Raw genomic sequence first — 18724 nt, 5'->3', positions numbered from 1 at the left:
CCAGGGGGTGCGAGTGGCCGCAGCTCCGCGCACAGGATCTCGCGAGATCCCGGCGCCCGCTTGGCGAAGCGGAAGTCCCTCACGTTCCTCTTTCCGGGCGAGCGTCGCGGCGGCAGCAGCGGGGTAAGGGTGGTGTGGCGCGGCCCGTGGCCATCCGCTGCCATCCTGCGCGGAGTGGCCCTGCCGTGGCCCTCACTGGCCGCGGCTCGGCAGGGCCTCCGCGGCGTACCCGGCGGGGCCGGTTCGGGGAAGCGGAAGGGGAGCGCGAAGGGGCTCGGTCGCTTCGGGCCCTGCTGAGGTTCCGCGGCCTACACCGTCTTGGCGGGAATGGGGCTGCTGTGCGCCTGGCGAGGGCAGCGGGGCTGGCCCGGGTGTGCCCCGAGGGTCAGGGCGCTGCTGGTGTTCGCGTCTCGGGTGAGCTGGTGTGGCAGTCCGGCGCTGGGGTCTGGCTGCAGGGCTGTCCGGTGGGACAAGCCTGCCCGGAGCTGCCTGCGGCTGTGCTGCTGGGAGCTCGGGTTCCGGAGAGAGCGCACCTTCCTATGATCTAGTCTTTGGCAGTGGGCTGTTCGGTTGCTAGAGCTCAGGCAGCGCATAGATCTGCAGCGTGCCCTGGCTGGCCGTACAGCCCAGGCTGGCGTGCACGGGATGTACAAGTGCACAGTACTTTAGAAGTTGTGAAGACAAATAAAAGCATCGTTTAGTAGATATGCCATTGTTAGTCAGGGTGCATGATGCCATGACAGGCAGTCTGGTAGTTGCATTCATTAAGATTTGGGAAAGGCCCAGAGTATCTTCAGTTTACATGACAGTCTAATGTTGTGCACTGTTGGGAGACATCAGAGCAATGTGAGGCTCCCTGCACAACCACGACTCACATTCTATAAGTGGAGGCAGTATATGATACAGTGCATAACTCAGATTGGCTGTTTGAATATCCTGATGTCTGAGAAGAGCGAGCTTTGGGTCAGAAAGCATGGTCTGATGTGCATGTGTGCCATGCACCTGTCAGTCACAGGGTTTAGTCCAGTTTGTAAGGATATTGTAGCTGAAGGTAGGATTAAGAATAGTTAAAACCCTCTTTGAGCAGGTGGATGATAAAGAGCAGTACATGTAAGTTACCCATCTGAAACTACTTTTTTCTTTATGTAGCCAAAATGAAGTTCAACCCGTTTGTGACCTCAGACCGCAGCAAGAACCGCAAACGGCACTTCAATGCTCCTTCTCACATCCGAAGGAAAATCATGTCCTCCCCTCTCTCCAAGGAGCTGCGGCAGAAGTACAATGTCCGCTCAATGCCCATTCGCAAGGATGATGAAGTCCAGGTAGCTGCTCTGTCCTTTCAGTTGTATGGTCACATGCAGAATCCTGTGGTTTACTTTCCAGGTATAGCCCATGCAAAAGGGAAGGGCTGGACACATTGAAATTGATGCTGGAGCTGTGCCATGAGTCTTGCAGAGATAATACAAGTTGATGTAGTTGTAGACCTGGCCTTTTGGGTGTTTCTTGAAATCACATCAATCACAAAGAAAGTACAAGGAACACAAGTGTACTGGCAACTTTATTGCACTTCAGTTACATGCATTGACTTTCACACTGGACTAAAGGCATTTAACAGTAAAGTACAGAACAAGTAATTGTTTGTTTTCTGCTTTTGTAGGCTGTTTACTACCTCTGATATTTGAAAGGTCAATTTAGAAATGAATGCAAGTTAAGTGGCTTTTTTAATATATAAAATGCAGTGACAAGTGAAAAACTAAGATAAAAACTGTTGGAAGTTGACGTTAGCCTTGTGATTGAAAAGATACAGAGTTCCTTCATTGGAGTTTACTGCTGGGAAAATGAGGGGAAAGTACAGTTCTGATCCATTCTGATTGCTGAAATTGCCCAGGGATTGATGTCATTGTGCCATGTGCACATGTGGAGCAGAGTTGGGATTTCAGCCTGTGCAAGTCTGGTTTTCAGTTGGGATAATCAATGGTTTGCAAGATCCTAGTAATTAATTGTTTAAGGAGTGGTTTTGAAGTATGGGCCGGTGTGCTTCTCACATTCTTGTTTAGGTTGTCCGGGGGCACTACAAAGGACAGCAGATTGGCAAGGTGGTCCAGGTGTACAGAAAAAAATACGTCATCTACATCGAACGTGTTCAGCGTGAGAAGGCGAACGGCACAACTGTCCACGTGGGGATCCATCCCAGCAAGGTAGGGCCAAATGCGTGAGGAGACCTTGCTGGGGACTGGAGACAGTGCTGCTGGCATGAGTATTGTGTCTAGTGATGGGATGAGGGGTAATGGAAAGAAGCTGGAACACAAAAAGTTCTATTTAAACATCAGAAAGAAACTATTTTACTGTGAGAGTGAGGGAGCCCTGGCACAGGCTGCGCAGGGAGGGTGTGGTGTCTTCTCTGGAGGTCTCAAAACCAGCCTGGACACGTCCTATGTGACCTGATCTAGGTGGACCTGGTTTAGCAGAGGGATTGGACCAGATGATCTCTCCCTTCCAACCCCATTCTGTGATTCGATCAATGATGGATTGAGATACCACAGCACTCAGAGGAGAAGGAAACGTGTCACAATAGCAGAGAAGTGACAGTTCAAACCAAGAACTCCTCAGTATTTCTAGGGCTTCCGTGGTGGAGAAGCTGCTACAGATTTTAGAGTCTTGCTAAAATACTTTTTGGAAGAGCTCAGTGTTTTTAAAGCACGAAACATTGTTTAGGACAACGCTTCATCTTCACCGTGTGACACTTGCACTGGTTAAAGGTGTTAGAAATGTGCTGATAGATGCTCAGAACCACCCTTTGTTCTTGCGGGTTATTGTGAACCAAGTTCTGAGTCTAGTTTTAGCCTGCAACGATTTACAGTGTTTAGAGTTCATGAACACCAGGCAAAGCCTGTTTAGATCATAACAGGAAAACATTTCGAACTAAACAGAACAGCTAGCCAAAATCTGTCTTGAAGCAGCTGAAGTTAGTCTGCTTCAGCCTTGCCATGTGGGCATGTGTACTGAAGCGTTGGTGGAAGAAACCTGGTGGAAGAAAACCAGTTTTAACAGGTTTTCTGGTCTGAGTGATTGGTATGTTCAGTGGGAGGAGAACAGAATCATTCCAAAACAGCATAACTACTTGTGTACAGTAAAAACATTTGAGGGACAAGGTGACATTGCAGTGGAGCCAGGATACATCCTACTTGTGTGATAAATAGCAGTAAGAGGAACTGAATTTTATGCTAGTCTTCTATTTCTGTGAAGGTTTTCTCGAGTTGGGAAAGGACCTTGCTGAAGGTTTGCATAAAGATTCTGGTTATTAAAGCAAAAGCAACAGGAAAGTGTTTTGTTACAAACTTGCGCTGGGGCAGATTAACAGTTTCTATGTCTCCTAGGTAAAGAGGTAGCAATTAATTGCAAGTAAGAGACACCTAAATGCACAGTGGAAGTGAGGAGGAGCATGTGCCCTGCTGCAGCCTACATGGTTTTTTTAGAATTTGATTTGTGTCTTTGCCAGTGTCCGTGAGCACAAGGAGCACTGAAGGCTGCTTAAGGGCTGAAAATCAGGGCTTCAGTTTGCTGCTGCTTTGTTAGAAATGTCATGGCTGTTGAGTGGCAATTGTGTTTTCCAAGTGTCTTTACATGAGTCACCACAGTGCACAAGATTCTGCTGTTGCCTGTGGTTCAGCCTCACACCTTGGCCGTTCCAAACCACACAGCCAGTGGCAGCAGGCTGGTTTTCCAGTGTTCCCAAACTCAGGCAGCATTGCTTAAAACATGGAGAAATTAAAATAATGCTGCGTTGCTGATCTTTGTGGTGGTGGGAAGACGACTCAGCTGTTTGCTGTGTTTCAGCTGGATGTAGCATCCATCATATTTGAAGCAGCGTAAGGAAATCAGATTTACTTCAAAGTAGTTATTATATAGATTGATAGAAATTTGGCTGATCTTCACTTTTTCCAAATGCTGTGGCTGTACACTGACAACACTGCTCATATCTTCTGATCCCTGAATGTACCTGGAAAAGTCAACATAGCTCAGTGCTTTGAAATACAGAAGGCAGCTGGATACCTCTGTCCTGCCCAAACCAAATTAGCTTGTCAGTGGAAGTGAAACCTGTTAGTGACGATCCTCCTGGGCCACGCTGCTGCCACATTTCTGTTGGGTTGCTGTGCTTTAACACCAAAGAGGCACTGAACTCTGTCCTCTCTCTAGGTGGTGATCACTAGGCTAAAACTGGACAAAGACCGCAAGAAGATCCTGGAGCGTAAAGCCAAGTCTCGCCAGGTTGGCAAGGAGAAGGGCAAATACAAAGAAGAAACAATCGAGAAGATGCAAGAATAGATGGTTTCCTATTTGACACCATTAAAGAACTGCTAAAATTAAACCTGTTGGTGTGTCATCTCCTTTGGATTGTCTTGGTACAGTGTGTCTGGTTAGGGTTTGAATACTCCTTCTCATGTGTTGGTGTTGGCTGTGTAAAAAATACTTCCACTAAAATAAAAAGGGTTTGTACAGTTTTTTTTACTTTCAAGAAAACAAAAGACTTTTCCCCTGTAATGAAATGTTTCAACTAGCATTAGAAAGAGTGGTGCAACCCTGAGAACACACAACTCATGACCATCGTTCTTCTGTCCCTTCCAGCCCTCTTCAGCCCTTACACCTGTCCATGGTTTTAAATGAGCATGTCAATTCTGTGCATTCATATTCATGTTGAATATTTTATCAGTCATTTGAAGCACGCTGTTTCTAGCCATTAATCTCTTTCTGTAATGCTGTTCAATCACCTTTTTTCAACTGTTTTGAATTTGACAGTAAAGGATGGCATTTTAGTGGCTCACTGGGCGTGTGGTGACCAAACACAATGCTAAATTTGCTCTGTGATGCAGATCTTAAGTTATTGCTAGAGCTTGAGCTGAGGGAGTTTACCTTGCCTGTGCTGGCGAGGCAGAACTGTCTGGTTTGATAAGGGCTTGAAGTGAAGGCAACTTCAGCACTGTTGCTAATTCTGGATGAACATTTTTGTAAGAGGAAATTAGGGCTTTAGCATTTCATACACACATAATTGAGAGGTGCTGGTGTGTTGAAAACAGCTGTGTTATTAAGTGGATTGACTTAGTGAATGCCCTTTAATTACTGGTACAGAGGGAAAGAAACTCAGCTCCTGCCTGAGCAACATTGCAGTCTGAAAAACAGTGCTGAGAAGGGAGGAAAAAGATAGTGGTACTTGTCGGGTTGTTCACAGGTGTGAATATGAAGGTTGCTTTGGAAGATGGCCTTGAATGTTGTCATGTGGGTTCAGAGGGTTTATCCCTCGCATTTCACACGTGCTGCTTAGTAAGATCTTTCTTCGCAGCAAGCCAGGGCCCCTTGGGAAAAGGAGTTCACGGAAGGCCGTTTTCCAGCGGTCGAGTCGATGGGCGAGCACGTGCTCTCCCTCCCGCGGGAGCCTTCTCCAACCACCCGCGGTGTCCAGCCCTCCTCACCCCCAGGCAGTCCGTTTCCTCCCCGCTCGGGTGCCCCGGGGCGGCCGCCCCGCGCGGGTTGGGGCCGGCGGCAGCGCCGTTCCGGAGGGGCGGGGCCGGAACCGGCGGGCCGCGGTGACGTGGCGGCCGCCGATTGGCGGGCGCGGCGGGGCGGGGCGCGGCGGCCGGCGGTGAGGAAGGGGAGGCGCCGCGCCGGGTCGGGTCGCACCGAGCAGCGTCCCTGCGCCGCCGCCCCCCCCCGCCGGCCCGGCCATGGCGTACGGTGGCCTCACGGTGCCCATCATCGTCATGAGCGTTTTCTGGGGAGTGGTCGGTGGCGTCCTGCCGTGGCTCGTGCCCAAGGGGCCTAACCGCGGGTGAGTGACCGGGGGGCGGCGGGAGGCTGCGGCCGCTCTGAGGGGGGCGGTGGGCGCTTTCCCTTCCGTTCCGGGCATGGCGGGGAGAAGGGAGCGTGTGAGGAGGCCCCCGGCGGAGGCGGGCCCGGCGCACTGTGCTCTTTGCGGGCCCGCCGTGCAGCAGCGGCCTTGGGCTCCGCTTCTCAGGAGCTCTCGAGGCTAAGGGTAGCCGCCGTGCCCTGCGGCGCCGTATCTGCCGGGCTCACCGCTCCGCCGGGCCCGGAGCCGCCGCCTCCTGCCGCAGGAGTCCTGTGGGCCCTCATCGCTGTGCTGGCGCAGCGTGGGGGGCGACCGGCCGTGCCAGCCGACACCCGGGCGGCGGCAGGAGGCCCGAGCAAGCGGCAGGGAGGCTCCCTCAGTGAGGGGCCGGAGCGCTGCCTCTGAGTCTTAATAAATCTCCTTGGGTTTGAGTTTTGCCCTGAAGCCCCGCAAACGTCTGCATTGCAGCGTCCTGTGGCAGGGGCGGCTGTTGTTAGATGTCAGTCTGAGTTATAGGTGGCGTTTGAGCAATGACTTCCGTTTTCATTTCTTGACCTCCTCTAACATATTCTGCCGTTCTCTAGTCTCACACCCGATGAGACTGGAAAAGTTGCTGAAGTAGATCATCATTCTGTGCTTAAATGTATACCGGGGCTGTGTAGCTGTGGTGACCTGAGAACAAAAGCAGGGCATCTATGCAGAGACGTTTTTCCTGCAGCGACTGTAGCTGCTTAGATTAAAAAGTAGATGAGTTTTTGTCTTTCTCTTTTCCCTAGGAGATAATGACTTCCTAATCTCTCTTCCTCTCTCTGACATCCCCTCTAAGGTACCAGCTATCTTTTCCTCTTAGTTGCTTAGATAAACTTGTAGGAATTTTCCGCAAGTTCTATTTGTGTCTGATGTTTACTGCCTCAGTTGCAAACCTGAAGCATGTTTTGTGCCTGAAAATTTGTCTGTCCTCAGAAACACTTTGTGAACATGTCTTCCAGGCATGGCCTTAAAGTACATGGGTCACAGACAGATGGTTTGTTGTTATTCCAAAACGTGATGTTTAACAAATATAAATAGAGCACTGCTGTGTTCTGATTCTATAGCACGCCCATGGTAACACTGTGTAGGGTGTTAACTTCTCATCTTCTTAAAAAAACCCAATAATTCTATCCAAAACCGGGGGTTTTAGTAAGATATTTCATATTCTAACAAAAATAAGTCTATGCAAACTTTAACTGACCTAAATATTCACGTTGTGTAGGTTAAAACTCCCAAACAGGGACACTGGGAGTCCCTGGAAAGGAGGGGTTCCTGAAGATTAATGCAGGTTATGTTAGCTTTGTAGCATTCATTGGAAAGTTGACAGGGTAAATGTGTACTGATAGATGACAAATATTGAATGTTATCCCAAAAAGGTTGGAAGAAACTGACACGGTATGAGGTTTTTTAGCTCAGTTTTGGGGTTAAATAATAGAGGGTAACCTGTATTTTTTTTTTTTATTAAAAAATTAAAGAAAAGGAAAATTAAAGGAAAGAATAAACCCTTCCACTTTGTTCCATGAGCTGCAGAGATCACTCACTGTTAGAAAAATCTCATTTCCTTCTTCCCATTTCAAAATCACGTGTGTATGTAGCTGCACTTTTACCATCCTCATTTTCAAGAGCTGCTTGGTTCTTGCTCCTTTTCAGTTTAACTGTGTTTTCTGTCACAATTTTCTTTCAGCAAGAAAGGAAAATCTTATTCTACAGGTAATTTGAAGTGGCTTTTAGATTTCATTTTTGTATTCAACATGCAAAGTCCTCACTCATGAAATGAAAAGAAAATATATCTGAACTTTTCTGTAAGCAAAGTTCTGCAAATGGAGGAAACATTTCTTGTTGACTGTTAGGATATCCGCCTTCAGTAGCTTACTAACTTGCTGATAGAAGTAACTATGAAATGGAGCAAGGACACTGAATGCCTAAGGTTTTGCTCCTCTTTACAGTGATTTTTTGTTAAATGCACCTGTATACCTGTGTTTGCTAGAGTTGTCAGTTCTTCTGCAGAGTCTTAGCTGGGCCTCTGCAACTTGCTGAGCTGGAAGAAGTTAAAACGCTCATGTTGAGTCACCTTCCATATGATCAAAGTTGAATTTGTTGGGGTTTTTTTTCCCTATTCATCTTGTGGTCAGTCCCAACATGACTCCTAATCAGCTGTTTCTCCCCTTCCTTTTTTTGCAGTGTTATCAACACAATGCTGGTCACATGTGCTGTTTGCTGCTACCTGTTGTAAGTATAAATAATGTCTTGCCTCTTAATCAAGGTACAGTTCTGATGTCATCAAAAGTTCCTTTTTTATATCTTTAAGACACTTAGGAAGAAGCTTTTCAAACATGTCACAGAGATTTAGACACATGGTATTCTTTGACAGCTCTTAGAATCCTTAGTGCTAAAGACCTTCTTCAGCCTGCAAAAGAAAACATTTTCCTGATGGTGGATGAATTAAAACAAACTCGAGTTTCTCTCTGTGTTGTCTTCTGACACATAGTTGTTGAGCTGATTTGATGCTACTTTGTTCTAATTCACTGTCTCATTTACTCACAAGTGTGGTGGCAGTTTGTCAATTCTAGAATGTGTCTGATTCACAACAGAGCAATGACTTTTTGCCTTTCTCATCTCTTATACCCTTATATTCCTTTCTAAGGTGATACTGATTTAAACCTACTGATGAGTTTTGTTTTAGTCTGGTTGAATATATTCTCAAAATCTCGTAGAGCAGTGAGTGGGTGGTAAGAGAACACTCTTTCTTCTGAAATGCCCAGTATATCTTGAGGCTGCCTTTTTTTCTCTTAAGAGAATTAGTACAAATAACCAAATGACTTGTCAAGGAACTCCTCATAGCACGTTTTGGTTTTTTGTCAAAAGCCAGCTGTAGCTCGAATCTGCAAGAGAAAGGGGGGTGGTTGTTGTTTTCTCCTTCTCTTTGTATTCTTGTTATTAATTTAAAGGGAAAAAAAAACTACCATAGAGACTGATCTTGTCAAAGAAAATAACTTTGAAAGGTGTTTTGGAAGAATTTCTTATGGAGAGTAAATTGGTAAGTCTGGTTAGATCTTTAGGATTAACTGATAATAAGGTAATTATTCACGTTTTCACTTGAGCCTGAGTAGTAGTCATACTTTCCTGAAGTATTTAGGCATTATTTATGCTACTCTAAGGAGCTTAACATGACTATTTAGAGAAATTCATCTCTGATCTCAAGACCTACTCTTAAAAACTGTCAACCAAAAGGCTTTATTATCAGTGTCAGTGTGTTTCACGAGGAGCCTGTTTGGTTCTGTGTCACGTTGGCCTATGGCACAGGCTTATGCAGGTTTGATGTAGTTCAATATTGTGATATTCAGGTTTCTTACAGCTGAGGCCTAGTTTGTAAAGGGTGTCTTTTATTCTTGAGAGTATTTGACACATGAAGTCTTAAGAGATCCTTCTCGATAACTGTAAAAGTGCACAGAACTTGGTTCTGTGGTTTGTGTCTCTGGATTGGGGTTTGGTGGTTTTTTTGGTAAATAAAGCTTTGCTAAGTAGATGTGGAAACTTAGAGGAGATTTGTAGTGCCAGTGACTTGAATTTGGCGTAGATATTTGGGAATTTCAGTGCTCTGAAGGCCTTGGTGCCTGCACGTAAACTGCGTAGCAGCCCAATCTCATGGTATGTCCCAAATGCTTGGCTAAGAAAGGGCAACTGGATGCTCATTTTCACAAGGTTGCAGTAACTTGGGAGGGGGCATTTTTTGCTTTCAGTTCAAAGTTCTTCCCACTCTGGAAGAAATAATGTCCTACTTTTCTAAAATCCTTGAAGCTTAGGGTTTGTTTTCTTGTTGTTTAAAGAAGGACAGTTTCCTTGCAGTCAAGGCAATGTGGCATCTGCAGAATCCTCTGGATTATGATGTGGAATGTATTTGTTGTAGAATTTTTTAACTTTGGCTGCTATGAACTCTTCAAATATTGTGGGTATTTCACTTGTAAGCTTAGTGACTTTTTAAAACTGTGGGTTTTTTTGCTGATACTTATTATAAAGCTGGTGTTATTAATATGATTTATAATCTCTTCTTGCATGTCCAGTGAGGGGAGGTCTTTCATGATCTTGTGGACTCTAACTTGTTCTCTGTATTACCTTTGGTTTTCTCCAATTAGACCTTGAAAAAAGAGAAGCAGCAAAATCTTTCTGTTGCTTTAAACCATCTGTAATTATACCCAACCACATCAGCTACATTTATAGTGTCATTTTGCTAGAATACAACAAAAAGCAGTTTTTTCTCTTTGTGTTCCAAGACAGAACTTGCTTTTCACAGAGTTTACCCTTCCCTTCCGTGAAGTCTGTGTAGAATCATAGCACAGCTTTGGTTGAGAAGGACCTCTAAAATCATCTGGTCCAACCATTCAGTTCTCTGTTTTATTCAAATGTGGGGTTTTTTTCTTGCCATATCCTTGTCTTTTTTTGAGAGACACTGAAAAAAAATTCACACCTTTTAATTTGAGTGATTAGAGACTTACTTTTCATACCAGTCTTGAAGGAAGCCCGTGTTTACATTGGACAGTCATAATTTTGAATAGCCATATTGGTCACATGGTATTCATTTGGTTGTTGGAGGAAAAGTTTTTTGCATGAGTAAACTGCATAATTTGTATACAGAAACTGTACCCAGCAGCTTTTTGAGGGAGAAAACACAAGCCTTGGGAACCTGCTAAAACATAAGGCAAAGTATAAGGAGTTGCTGCTGCAGAAATTATAGGTTACACCATATTGTATGGTACTGTGGAAGTCTAAATCTATTTTGCTGTTTACAAGGCACTTCCTGAAACAGTATCAGGAGAACAGGGTCCTTGAAAAATGGTGTTATTTACTGCTGATTCTAAAGGGATTAAAATATGGTTGCTCAAATTGACATTTAAGCAGAGATAGCAGGACCTTAATTTGTAATACACAGCACAGACAGATGGCAGTTCTGGTAGAAAGACCTTTTGAAAAGTCTTTTTGGTAGAACATAAGGGACTTTAATTTCCTTGTCTGAGCTGGGTAATTAGCACTAACTGTTGTAAGTGGTATCTGGTAGAATTTAAGGACCTGTGGGTGGCTCGAATGCCATACCTGATTTAGCAACTCTAGAACATTGCCCGTTGGATACAGGGCTTGCTTTGTTTCATTTTGAATGCCGCATTCTGTTTTGCGTTGCCGCGATAGATTTTTGTCTAGAGCAGCATCGCTCAAGCAAAACGTGGGGAAAGCTTTTTCATCACTTGCCTTAAATGCAAGGAAGTCACAGAGTTCAGTGCCCAACTACTGCTTTAAATTGAGGCCCCAGCAGAGCAGGGAGGAGAAGTAAACTATTGACCTGTAATGCCGCTATGGCTTGGAGCTTGGGTATCCAGCATGGTCCCAACAAATAGCTTTTGAAAACTGCACAGTGCTTGCCTCGAGCATGGTTGTACAGCTGGGACACGTCAGTGCTTTGAATGTGCTTCCAGCTCACTTAATTCACAGCCATGCTGGGTCTGAACTCAGGAAGCAGAGAGGTGAGAGATTTGTGCATAGAGTTCCTTCCTTCTGTACACTGAGAAAGAGAAGAATTTGCTTTAACAGACTTCTGATGTTCTTACCCTCCTCCTACTTCTGTTAGTTGCTAAAGGCAGATGGTACAGTGCTCTGGCCCCTCTTCTATCCAGCCATTTGTGTCTGAAAATTAACCCTTGCAACATAAATTCTGTGGTATTTTTAAGAGCTACCTTACTTTTCCCTTAAGTAGATGCACCACAACTATTAACGTGGTTTCAAAAGACAGTGTTGCCATCACTTTGGCGAGCAGAGTAGAAACACATCAACCTAACAGTTATTGGCTCTTCTTGGTGGTGACTTGCTTCTGTTTTAATTGCTTTGTAGAGCTTGCTACGTATTTCAAGGCTTGCGTGACAGATAGACTGCTGCAGGCTCAGCACGTCATTTTAACCAGGATCCTACTGTGTGCAGAACTGAAAGCAGCATTGAAAAGAAATATCAGTAAATGCTGAGAGGATCGATGTGTCTTCTTTAAGTCTAGCCCACATCTTTTGCCCTTGGCTGTTCTAGCCCTTTTACAACAGACCTGCACTTGGTTTGCTGGTCAAAGCATCAAGGTTTGTGTGGAATTTTCCATGACTGCCTAAGCACTCTGATACATTTGTGGCAGCTCCCATTACAAAGCTGCTCTGCTTTTTCTCCTCCTTACAAAGCGTTCTAGAAATAGCAGACAGATGAGCCAGTGTGTTCACTAAATGTGTTTATGTAGTTAGTATTTAACATAGATTTAAATCCATGGAAGCATCCATCGCTTTTTCAGAAGCTTGTAATATTTACAAAGCAAATATATCTTTTAACAGGGGATTATTTATTTCTGTTTAGCTTTCCGGGATATTTTCCACAAATTACATTCCTCTTGTTCTTGGTTCTGGCTGTGGCTTCTGCAGGGTTAGTTTGTGAACTGTTCTGATGGCAAGGCTGCTGTTGCTGACGGTCTGGGACTTGTTGACATATTGGTTTTGTTGCTCTGGGGTTTTTAATTATTTCTGTGTTCCTGTAGCATCGTACCCTGTTGCTTCAGGTCCCCTTTTCTTGACCTTTGTGACAGGTTTAAATTCACTTTTGTTCAGTCTCTGATGAAAAATATCCCATGTCTGCAAGGGTAGGCTGTCGTGCACTGAAAATAAGAGCAAATGAGTGTGTTTCTCCAGAGGCTTTTGTTTAAATGATGCTTTGAAGCCACTGAGAAAAAAAATCTGTCTTGTCTCTCATGTTTCTGTCTTCTGAGCCCACAAATACCTGAGTTTCATACCTCTCAGAGCACTTTCCCATCAAAGGAAAGGACAAGAGAAATGCTGTTGGGTGGTTTTGTGCTGCTTTAAATTGAACAGGACAATTTACTGTTTCCATTGAGGAATGATTCAGTGTCAGATCTTCATTACTGGTATCTGATCTCTGTGTATGAGCTCCAGTCAGATTTTTGTTTATTAAACCTTCCTGAAAACAGTTTTATGGAGGTTTTTTTTTCCTTCTCTGATAAATGCCTGTCCAAAGCACAAGTACTTCAGTTACCATAAGCTTTGTAATTTGGCTGATGTTGTCTCTCTTGGGTTTGGGGGGTTGTCTTGCAGTTGGCTGATTGCGATTCTGGCTCAGCTTAACCCTCTCTTTGGGCCGCAGTTAACCAATGAAACAATCTGGTATCTTAAATATCAGTGGCCTTAAGGATGTCTGTCGTCTGCTGCAATTTATTGATTAGGTGAGTATTATCAGATTTATTAATGTATTTGTTATGTTGAAGCTTCAGGAGAAATTGAACAGTGGCATAACTGTGTGTTGAGAATTGCTGGCTGTTTTGCAGGAGAAATCTGTCTTCCTATAGGCTGTAACAAAACATATTTTGGGTGTTAATCTTGACTGGCTACTGTGAAAAGCACGGTCTGAATTCTTATGCAGTTATTTTGCTCTGCTATCGTGTCATGTGGTGCTGTGTTCAGTAAGCAGAGGTTTAAAAGGAAAACAGTACATTTCTTCCTGAAGAACAAAAAAAATCAAACCCACCAGCCTGAGGTGTGTCTTAATAGCTGGCATAAGTGCATTTCCTAATCTTTAGCAGTCATTAAAACTCTCTTCAAGTCTACTACCATTTCATCCAAGACCTATCCTGATTTCCAAGGAAATGTACAGTTGCACTTATTTATCTGGGAAGTCAGAGCGAGAACTGCAGTTAGAATGGTTCTTTGTCTCCTGTCAATGTATAGCACCAACCCTCAGCTTGCAGGTGGATGTTTTATCTTTTTTTAATGATAGCTTGTGTGCAATTTTAATCATAGGTGAGCCTGGTGGCTGCTGTCTGGCTAGTGCTGTTGGAATGCTGCTGTTGCAGTTCTTGGGCATGGTTTCTGGGGTGACCGGCAGAAATACAAAGTCTCATACTAACAGTATCCTTGATGTTTTCATGCTTCTCTAGAACTTAGAGTTGAAAGGTCAAATAAAGGGTAACTGTGGAAAGAAGTACCCATGGTTTTACTTCTTATGCTGATAACTGAATAATTAGACACACATAGCTTTTTTCACCTCTTTTTGATCCTTATAGGTTTAACTGCCTATCCCCTTACTGTTGGTACTTTAACTTCTGTTTACAGAAGACTGATAGGAACAGACAGATGACAGTTGATGTTACAGCTCAGTTAAATGCTGTCTGTAAAGCATCCTGAACATTTACCCTGAAGCAAAGCTCCACTGCTTCAAAGTAGGCTTCATTGGAACTGTGTTGTCAGACTGTGGCGTGTGTGTCTGTATCTTCTCGTTTAAGCAGCAGCTAAAGGTAGATGTGGCCCTGCATCAAGTAAAGACCTGCAATTAGCTAAGTCAGTAAGGCTGAATTTCCTAGGTGCATTGTCACTACTCATATGCTAACACATAATTAGTTAGCTAAAACAGAGCCCAATGTATGCTGGTAATGGGCATACAGGTACCTCAGTCCCACAGGGTAATTCAGTTGCCTGGGATCTGAAATTGAAATGTAGTTATCTGGGCAGGTGTTATCAGGGCCTTGGATGTGAAAGTCAGGCTTCCTTCAGACTGATCAGTGATCTGTGCACTGCAACCAGCAAGGACAAACTGGAGATGAGATACAACTCTTGGAATTTAGATGCCTGCTAAAACAGTCGTGGTTTTCCCTTTCAGTGAAGGATTTTCCAGAGAACTGAAGGTAAATTTGTACGAAGGAATAGAGGGAAGTAATGCATTCTAGGATGGCCAGAAAGTTTGTAAGGAGATGTCATTTTTAAACTCCTTAATGAAGAATTTGATACCAGTGTAGTGTTCCCTGTTGTGTAATATGAAGCAGTTTGTTTTAACCTTTGATATGTCTCGTTTTATTGGCTTCATTTTGGAATAAAATGCAGGTTCTCGTCTTTGTGAAGAAGAATGCTTTAAAATAGGAGCCTATAATAACCCTCAGATATTTGAGTTAAATGTTATGTTTTTTGTGCCAGAAATATGCTATTACAGGTCATACTATTCACCCTGGTCTTGTTGGAATTTCTCTTGTATGAGAATTCCTCTTGCAGTGTTGAGTGAGCCGAGCAGCAAGGAGGTGGCTGCCTTGATCAGACTGCAGCATCCTTTCTATTGCTGCTGTGTGCCTCTGCACTCAGAGCCTCCTGCTGAGTTTCTCACTAGATAGAAGCTGTGAATTAGATGCCATCTGAAAGAGCTGGGATGTATCTCTGACACTGCTGGAATCCCATAAATATAGCCACCATTTCTTGTTTAACCAGTTATTTTTGGCTTTTAAGATGTGCTTTTTCCAACATTCAAGGTACAGGTACTATACCTTTTAATATACTATACTAGATACATTTTCTGCCTCCTGTTTCTCTTTTAGCTGAGGTTTGACTGAATTAGTACAGACAATGCAAAGCAGGAGAGCAAAGACAACGGAGTACTGACTTCCAGTGTGGAGAGGTCTTAGTAAAAAATGAGGATAGTCTAAGCAAACCCATTTTACGTGGCCAACAGAGCAGGCTGAAAGTGCACACTGAAGGCTGCTGCATTCTAGTGAGGAGCTTCTGCAGGTGCTGTCTCGATTGGCCTGTGCCAAATGACAGATGTTTGGTCTTTTCAGTCAGTATTTCTCCAAGGGACAAAGATGCATCAGATGACTTGTCTGTATAATCAAATAATGGCTTGGTTGGCAGTATTTTAAGAACATGCAGACTTGTGTAGCTGTGGTAAAGACGGGCTGTAGCTTCTTTTTAAACAACACAATCTAATGCTCCCCTTTTCTCCCGGCTGTCAGTTGACAGTCTCTGTTCTCAGACCAGGAGCTTTCTTCATGTGAGAGCAAGAAAGTCTCTCGTCTGGGTGTTGTTACAGCATGGAAAGCTTGCTCGTGAAATAATTGTTCTACCAGGCTATAATGTAAATGAAACTGCCAAGAAAGCAAGGAAGTAGAGACTATTCTTGAAGCTCCATAGAGGTGAATTATCATAGAATCACAGAATGGTAGGGGTTGGAAGGGACCTTTAGAGATCATCCAGTCCAACCCCCTGCAGAAGCAGGGTCACTTAGATCAGGTCCCATAGGAACATTTCCAGGCGGGTCTTGAAGACCTCCAAGGAAGGAGAATTATCTCTGATTCTAGACCATTTCTCAGTGCATTTGTGGAATGGAAATAGTTGTGCTTAACAACCAGGTCTTTCATTACTAAATTGTCTCCATGGGAAGGAGTAATTACGTTGCCTCTTGCTTTGCAGGTGAAGAAGAGATTTCCTCCAGCTGAAAAGCTCCACTGACCCAAAGATGCCCTTACCATAGTTGATTGGACACCAAGCCTACATTAATGCCTTAACCTTTCTACTGTGCTTCAGACAGCTTGTCCAGCACCTGTATTTTTTCCTACTGTACGATTTAACAACGTGCCTGGTGCAATTTATACTCCTCTTTGGTACTGTAAATTTTTGCCTTGACTTCTGATGGGATGAAAATTTCTAACCTTTTTATAGGTCATAGAGTCAGCTTTCCCATTCATTTCACTCACTCCATAGGAGCACTGTATATATCTCTCAGGTTGTTTGTTGCTGTTCTGTCTGACTGCACGTGGGGGAAAAAAAAATGTGTGCAATGAAACTGTACAAGGAGAGGAAAATCAGTGGTACCACATGCTGATGGCATTTATTGCTTAAAATTATTTGTGTTCTTGGGAAATCTGGTCTGCAATTTCTCATGCCTGGAAATAAAACTAATCCTCTGCTTAACACAAAAGTACTCTTGTGCCATGTTTAACTGATGTGTTTTTCTGTGGTTTCAGTCAAACCGTAGTGGCCCAGAGTTGAGCTGAGGAAGCTTGGATGGTATGGATAGATTGTAATGAAGTCATATAGCATGATGAGCACGCTTGCTGTCTCTGTCAGGACCTTTCAAGTAGTTCTGAAGTAGTCCTGTATTTGCAATCTAAAACTGCTGAAAGCTCTGCAGGAAGAAGTGAATGCTTAACATACAGCCTCTTCTCCAGAACTTCCCATTGTCTGATACTAGAGGAACTCAGTGGCAGAGGTAACGACTAGTTTGAATGAAGCAGAAATAGTCATTTTCATAGGAGATTAATTTACTGCCCATTTTGATGACACATATCATAATAAGCAGCTTGAACAGTTTTATACTGACTTGACTCTTGCACGTGGAATCACAGGCCTGATGAAGCATTAGCCAAAGTGGGCCAGAGATGAGAGATCGCTGAGGCTCCTCGCTATCAGCTGGGTCTGTGACATTGGAGGTGACTCTCTTATTTACTGAGGAACAGCTTCAAAGGATATAAATACTGCTGTGTGTACAGGAGCCTTTGTCTATACTTTCTTGCCTCTTTCCATCATGTGCAAATAAATTGCCATTGTTCCTTGCTGCGTTTCGTTGTTATGCACGAGGATGTGGCGGAACGTGGTAGTATTTGTTTGAGTTCTTTTGGGCAGCACTGTTCAGTTTTCACTGGGCCAGTGCTCATTACTGGACAGGAAATGCCAAGAGCTGACAAAATGCTGTAACTTGCAGTAACCAAACTGGACAACATGAATTGCAAAAGAGACAAGGTGCTTGCTGTTATAAACAAGAATAGTGACTGTGATCATGGGAATGGTGTTGGGGCAGGAGTTTATATTCCCCACTACTGAGAGCTGTGTCTTAACATGCCAGAAGCTGCACACCATAGTGCTATAGAGTCTGTGGCAAATAATTCCCCAGACAATGTGAAACCAAATGGTCTTACAAAAGCTTACTATGTTGTTTGGCTGGGTGTATTTAACTGTGTGGAGAATAACATATGTCAACATTGTATTGGGATGAGAGGAGAAATTCTTCAAGGTATTGTTGACAACTTTGAATATGCAACAGTTTTTAAAATATATTGATCTGCCTGTCATATTTACCTGAAAGGGAGACATCAAAAAAGGAAGCATCCAGTGACGAGTGTTGGTGTTAGTAGATTGGTGATGTCACTTTCTCTAACAAACCTTCTGTTTTAGGGTCTAAGTTATGCATTGCTCCTTGTAGAAGATACGGGAGAAATAAGACACAGTTCACATGATGAATTTACCTGTTGGTGAATTGAAAGATCTGTTCAAAACCTGGACAAACACGCCATAGTTCAATTTTCATTTAGGTACCTTCCAGGCCAAGACATTTCCCTTTATCTTGAAGGGTTAATATTTCTCTGAAACAGATACCAACCAGGTACTAGCATCACTGAAGAAGTTGAAAGAAATAACATTTAGTTTCTGTTCTGTTGAGTGACCTCCTGTCTGCACCATGATTGCAGCATGGTCTGCTCCCTGTGTGCCAGGAATTAACACTGCTTCAGATAATTCCTTTTTTATTTAGAGGGGTGGTGCAGGGTGGTAGGAACTTGGAGCAGACAGATTCATCCACTGGCATTCAACAAACAATGCAGCTATCAGAGCCTTTAACAGCTTCCTGTTGGGGTTGTGAGAACAGAAGAGAACATAACATGGTAAAGTATACATGGAGAAAGCTTGGCAGCATTTGATATGGCCTGAAAGCCCGAGTCTGGAGGGAAGTGGTCTAGTCCCTGTCTGAGTATGGATGTTTTTAGGGGAAGGTAATAATGAGGAAGACAGACAAAACTGACTCCATAGTCAAGTCTTGAAGACTTTGTGCAAGACATTGGCAGCATGTACAGCAGGTGCTTCACTCGGGATCATTTCAAATGCTTTTAACTTCTTTTGTTCATATTGTTTAGGGAATTCAGACATCTTCATCTGTGCCCTTCACGTGAGAAGCGTTCTGAACTGTTACCGAACTTTGGTTTTCCCCTGCTGGAAATCATGGAAACACTTGACT

At 43.8% G+C, this 18724-nt stretch overlaps 2 protein-coding genes across 3 annotated transcripts; both read left to right on the top strand.

Moving 5' to 3' along the window:
• Window positions 1–45: 45 nt before the first annotated feature.
• Window positions 46–4369, top strand: RPL26L1 (ribosomal protein L26 like 1). 2 transcript variants are annotated; one of them, XM_062002856.1, is made up of 4 exons: window positions 46–123; window positions 1150–1322; window positions 2058–2198; window positions 4198–4369. In XM_062002856.1, the coding sequence occupies exons 2-4, from the start codon at window positions 1155–1157 to the stop codon at window positions 4324–4326; spliced, it is 438 nt and encodes a 145-aa protein (XP_061858840.1). In that variant the 5' UTR covers window positions 46–123; window positions 1150–1154; the 3' UTR covers window positions 4327–4369. The 2 variants fall into 2 exon arrangements, with proteins under 2 accessions (XP_061858840.1, XP_061858841.1); XM_062002857.1 differs by lacking the exon at window positions 46–123 and adding an exon at window positions 325–414.
• Window positions 4370–5620: 1251 nt separating this feature from the next.
• ATP6V0E1 (ATPase H+ transporting V0 subunit e1) lies at window positions 5621–16636 on the top strand. The gene is made up of 4 exons (XM_062002448.1): window positions 5621–5824; window positions 8054–8101; window positions 12997–13124; window positions 16129–16636. The coding sequence occupies exons 1-3, from the start codon at window positions 5721–5723 to the stop codon at window positions 13088–13090; spliced, it is 246 nt and encodes an 81-aa protein (XP_061858432.1). The 5' UTR covers window positions 5621–5720; the 3' UTR covers window positions 13091–13124; window positions 16129–16636.
• The last annotated feature ends 2088 nt before the right edge of the window (window positions 16637–18724 follow it).

This window comes from Colius striatus, chromosome 9, assembly GCF_028858725.1.
Source record: "Colius striatus isolate bColStr4 chromosome 9, bColStr4.1.hap1, whole genome shotgun sequence".
Taxonomy (NCBI): Eukaryota; Metazoa; Chordata; class Aves; order Coliiformes; family Coliidae; genus Colius; species Colius striatus.
The sequence above is the reverse complement of the archived record's forward strand: the minus strand, read 5'-3'. Positions and strand labels throughout refer to the sequence as shown.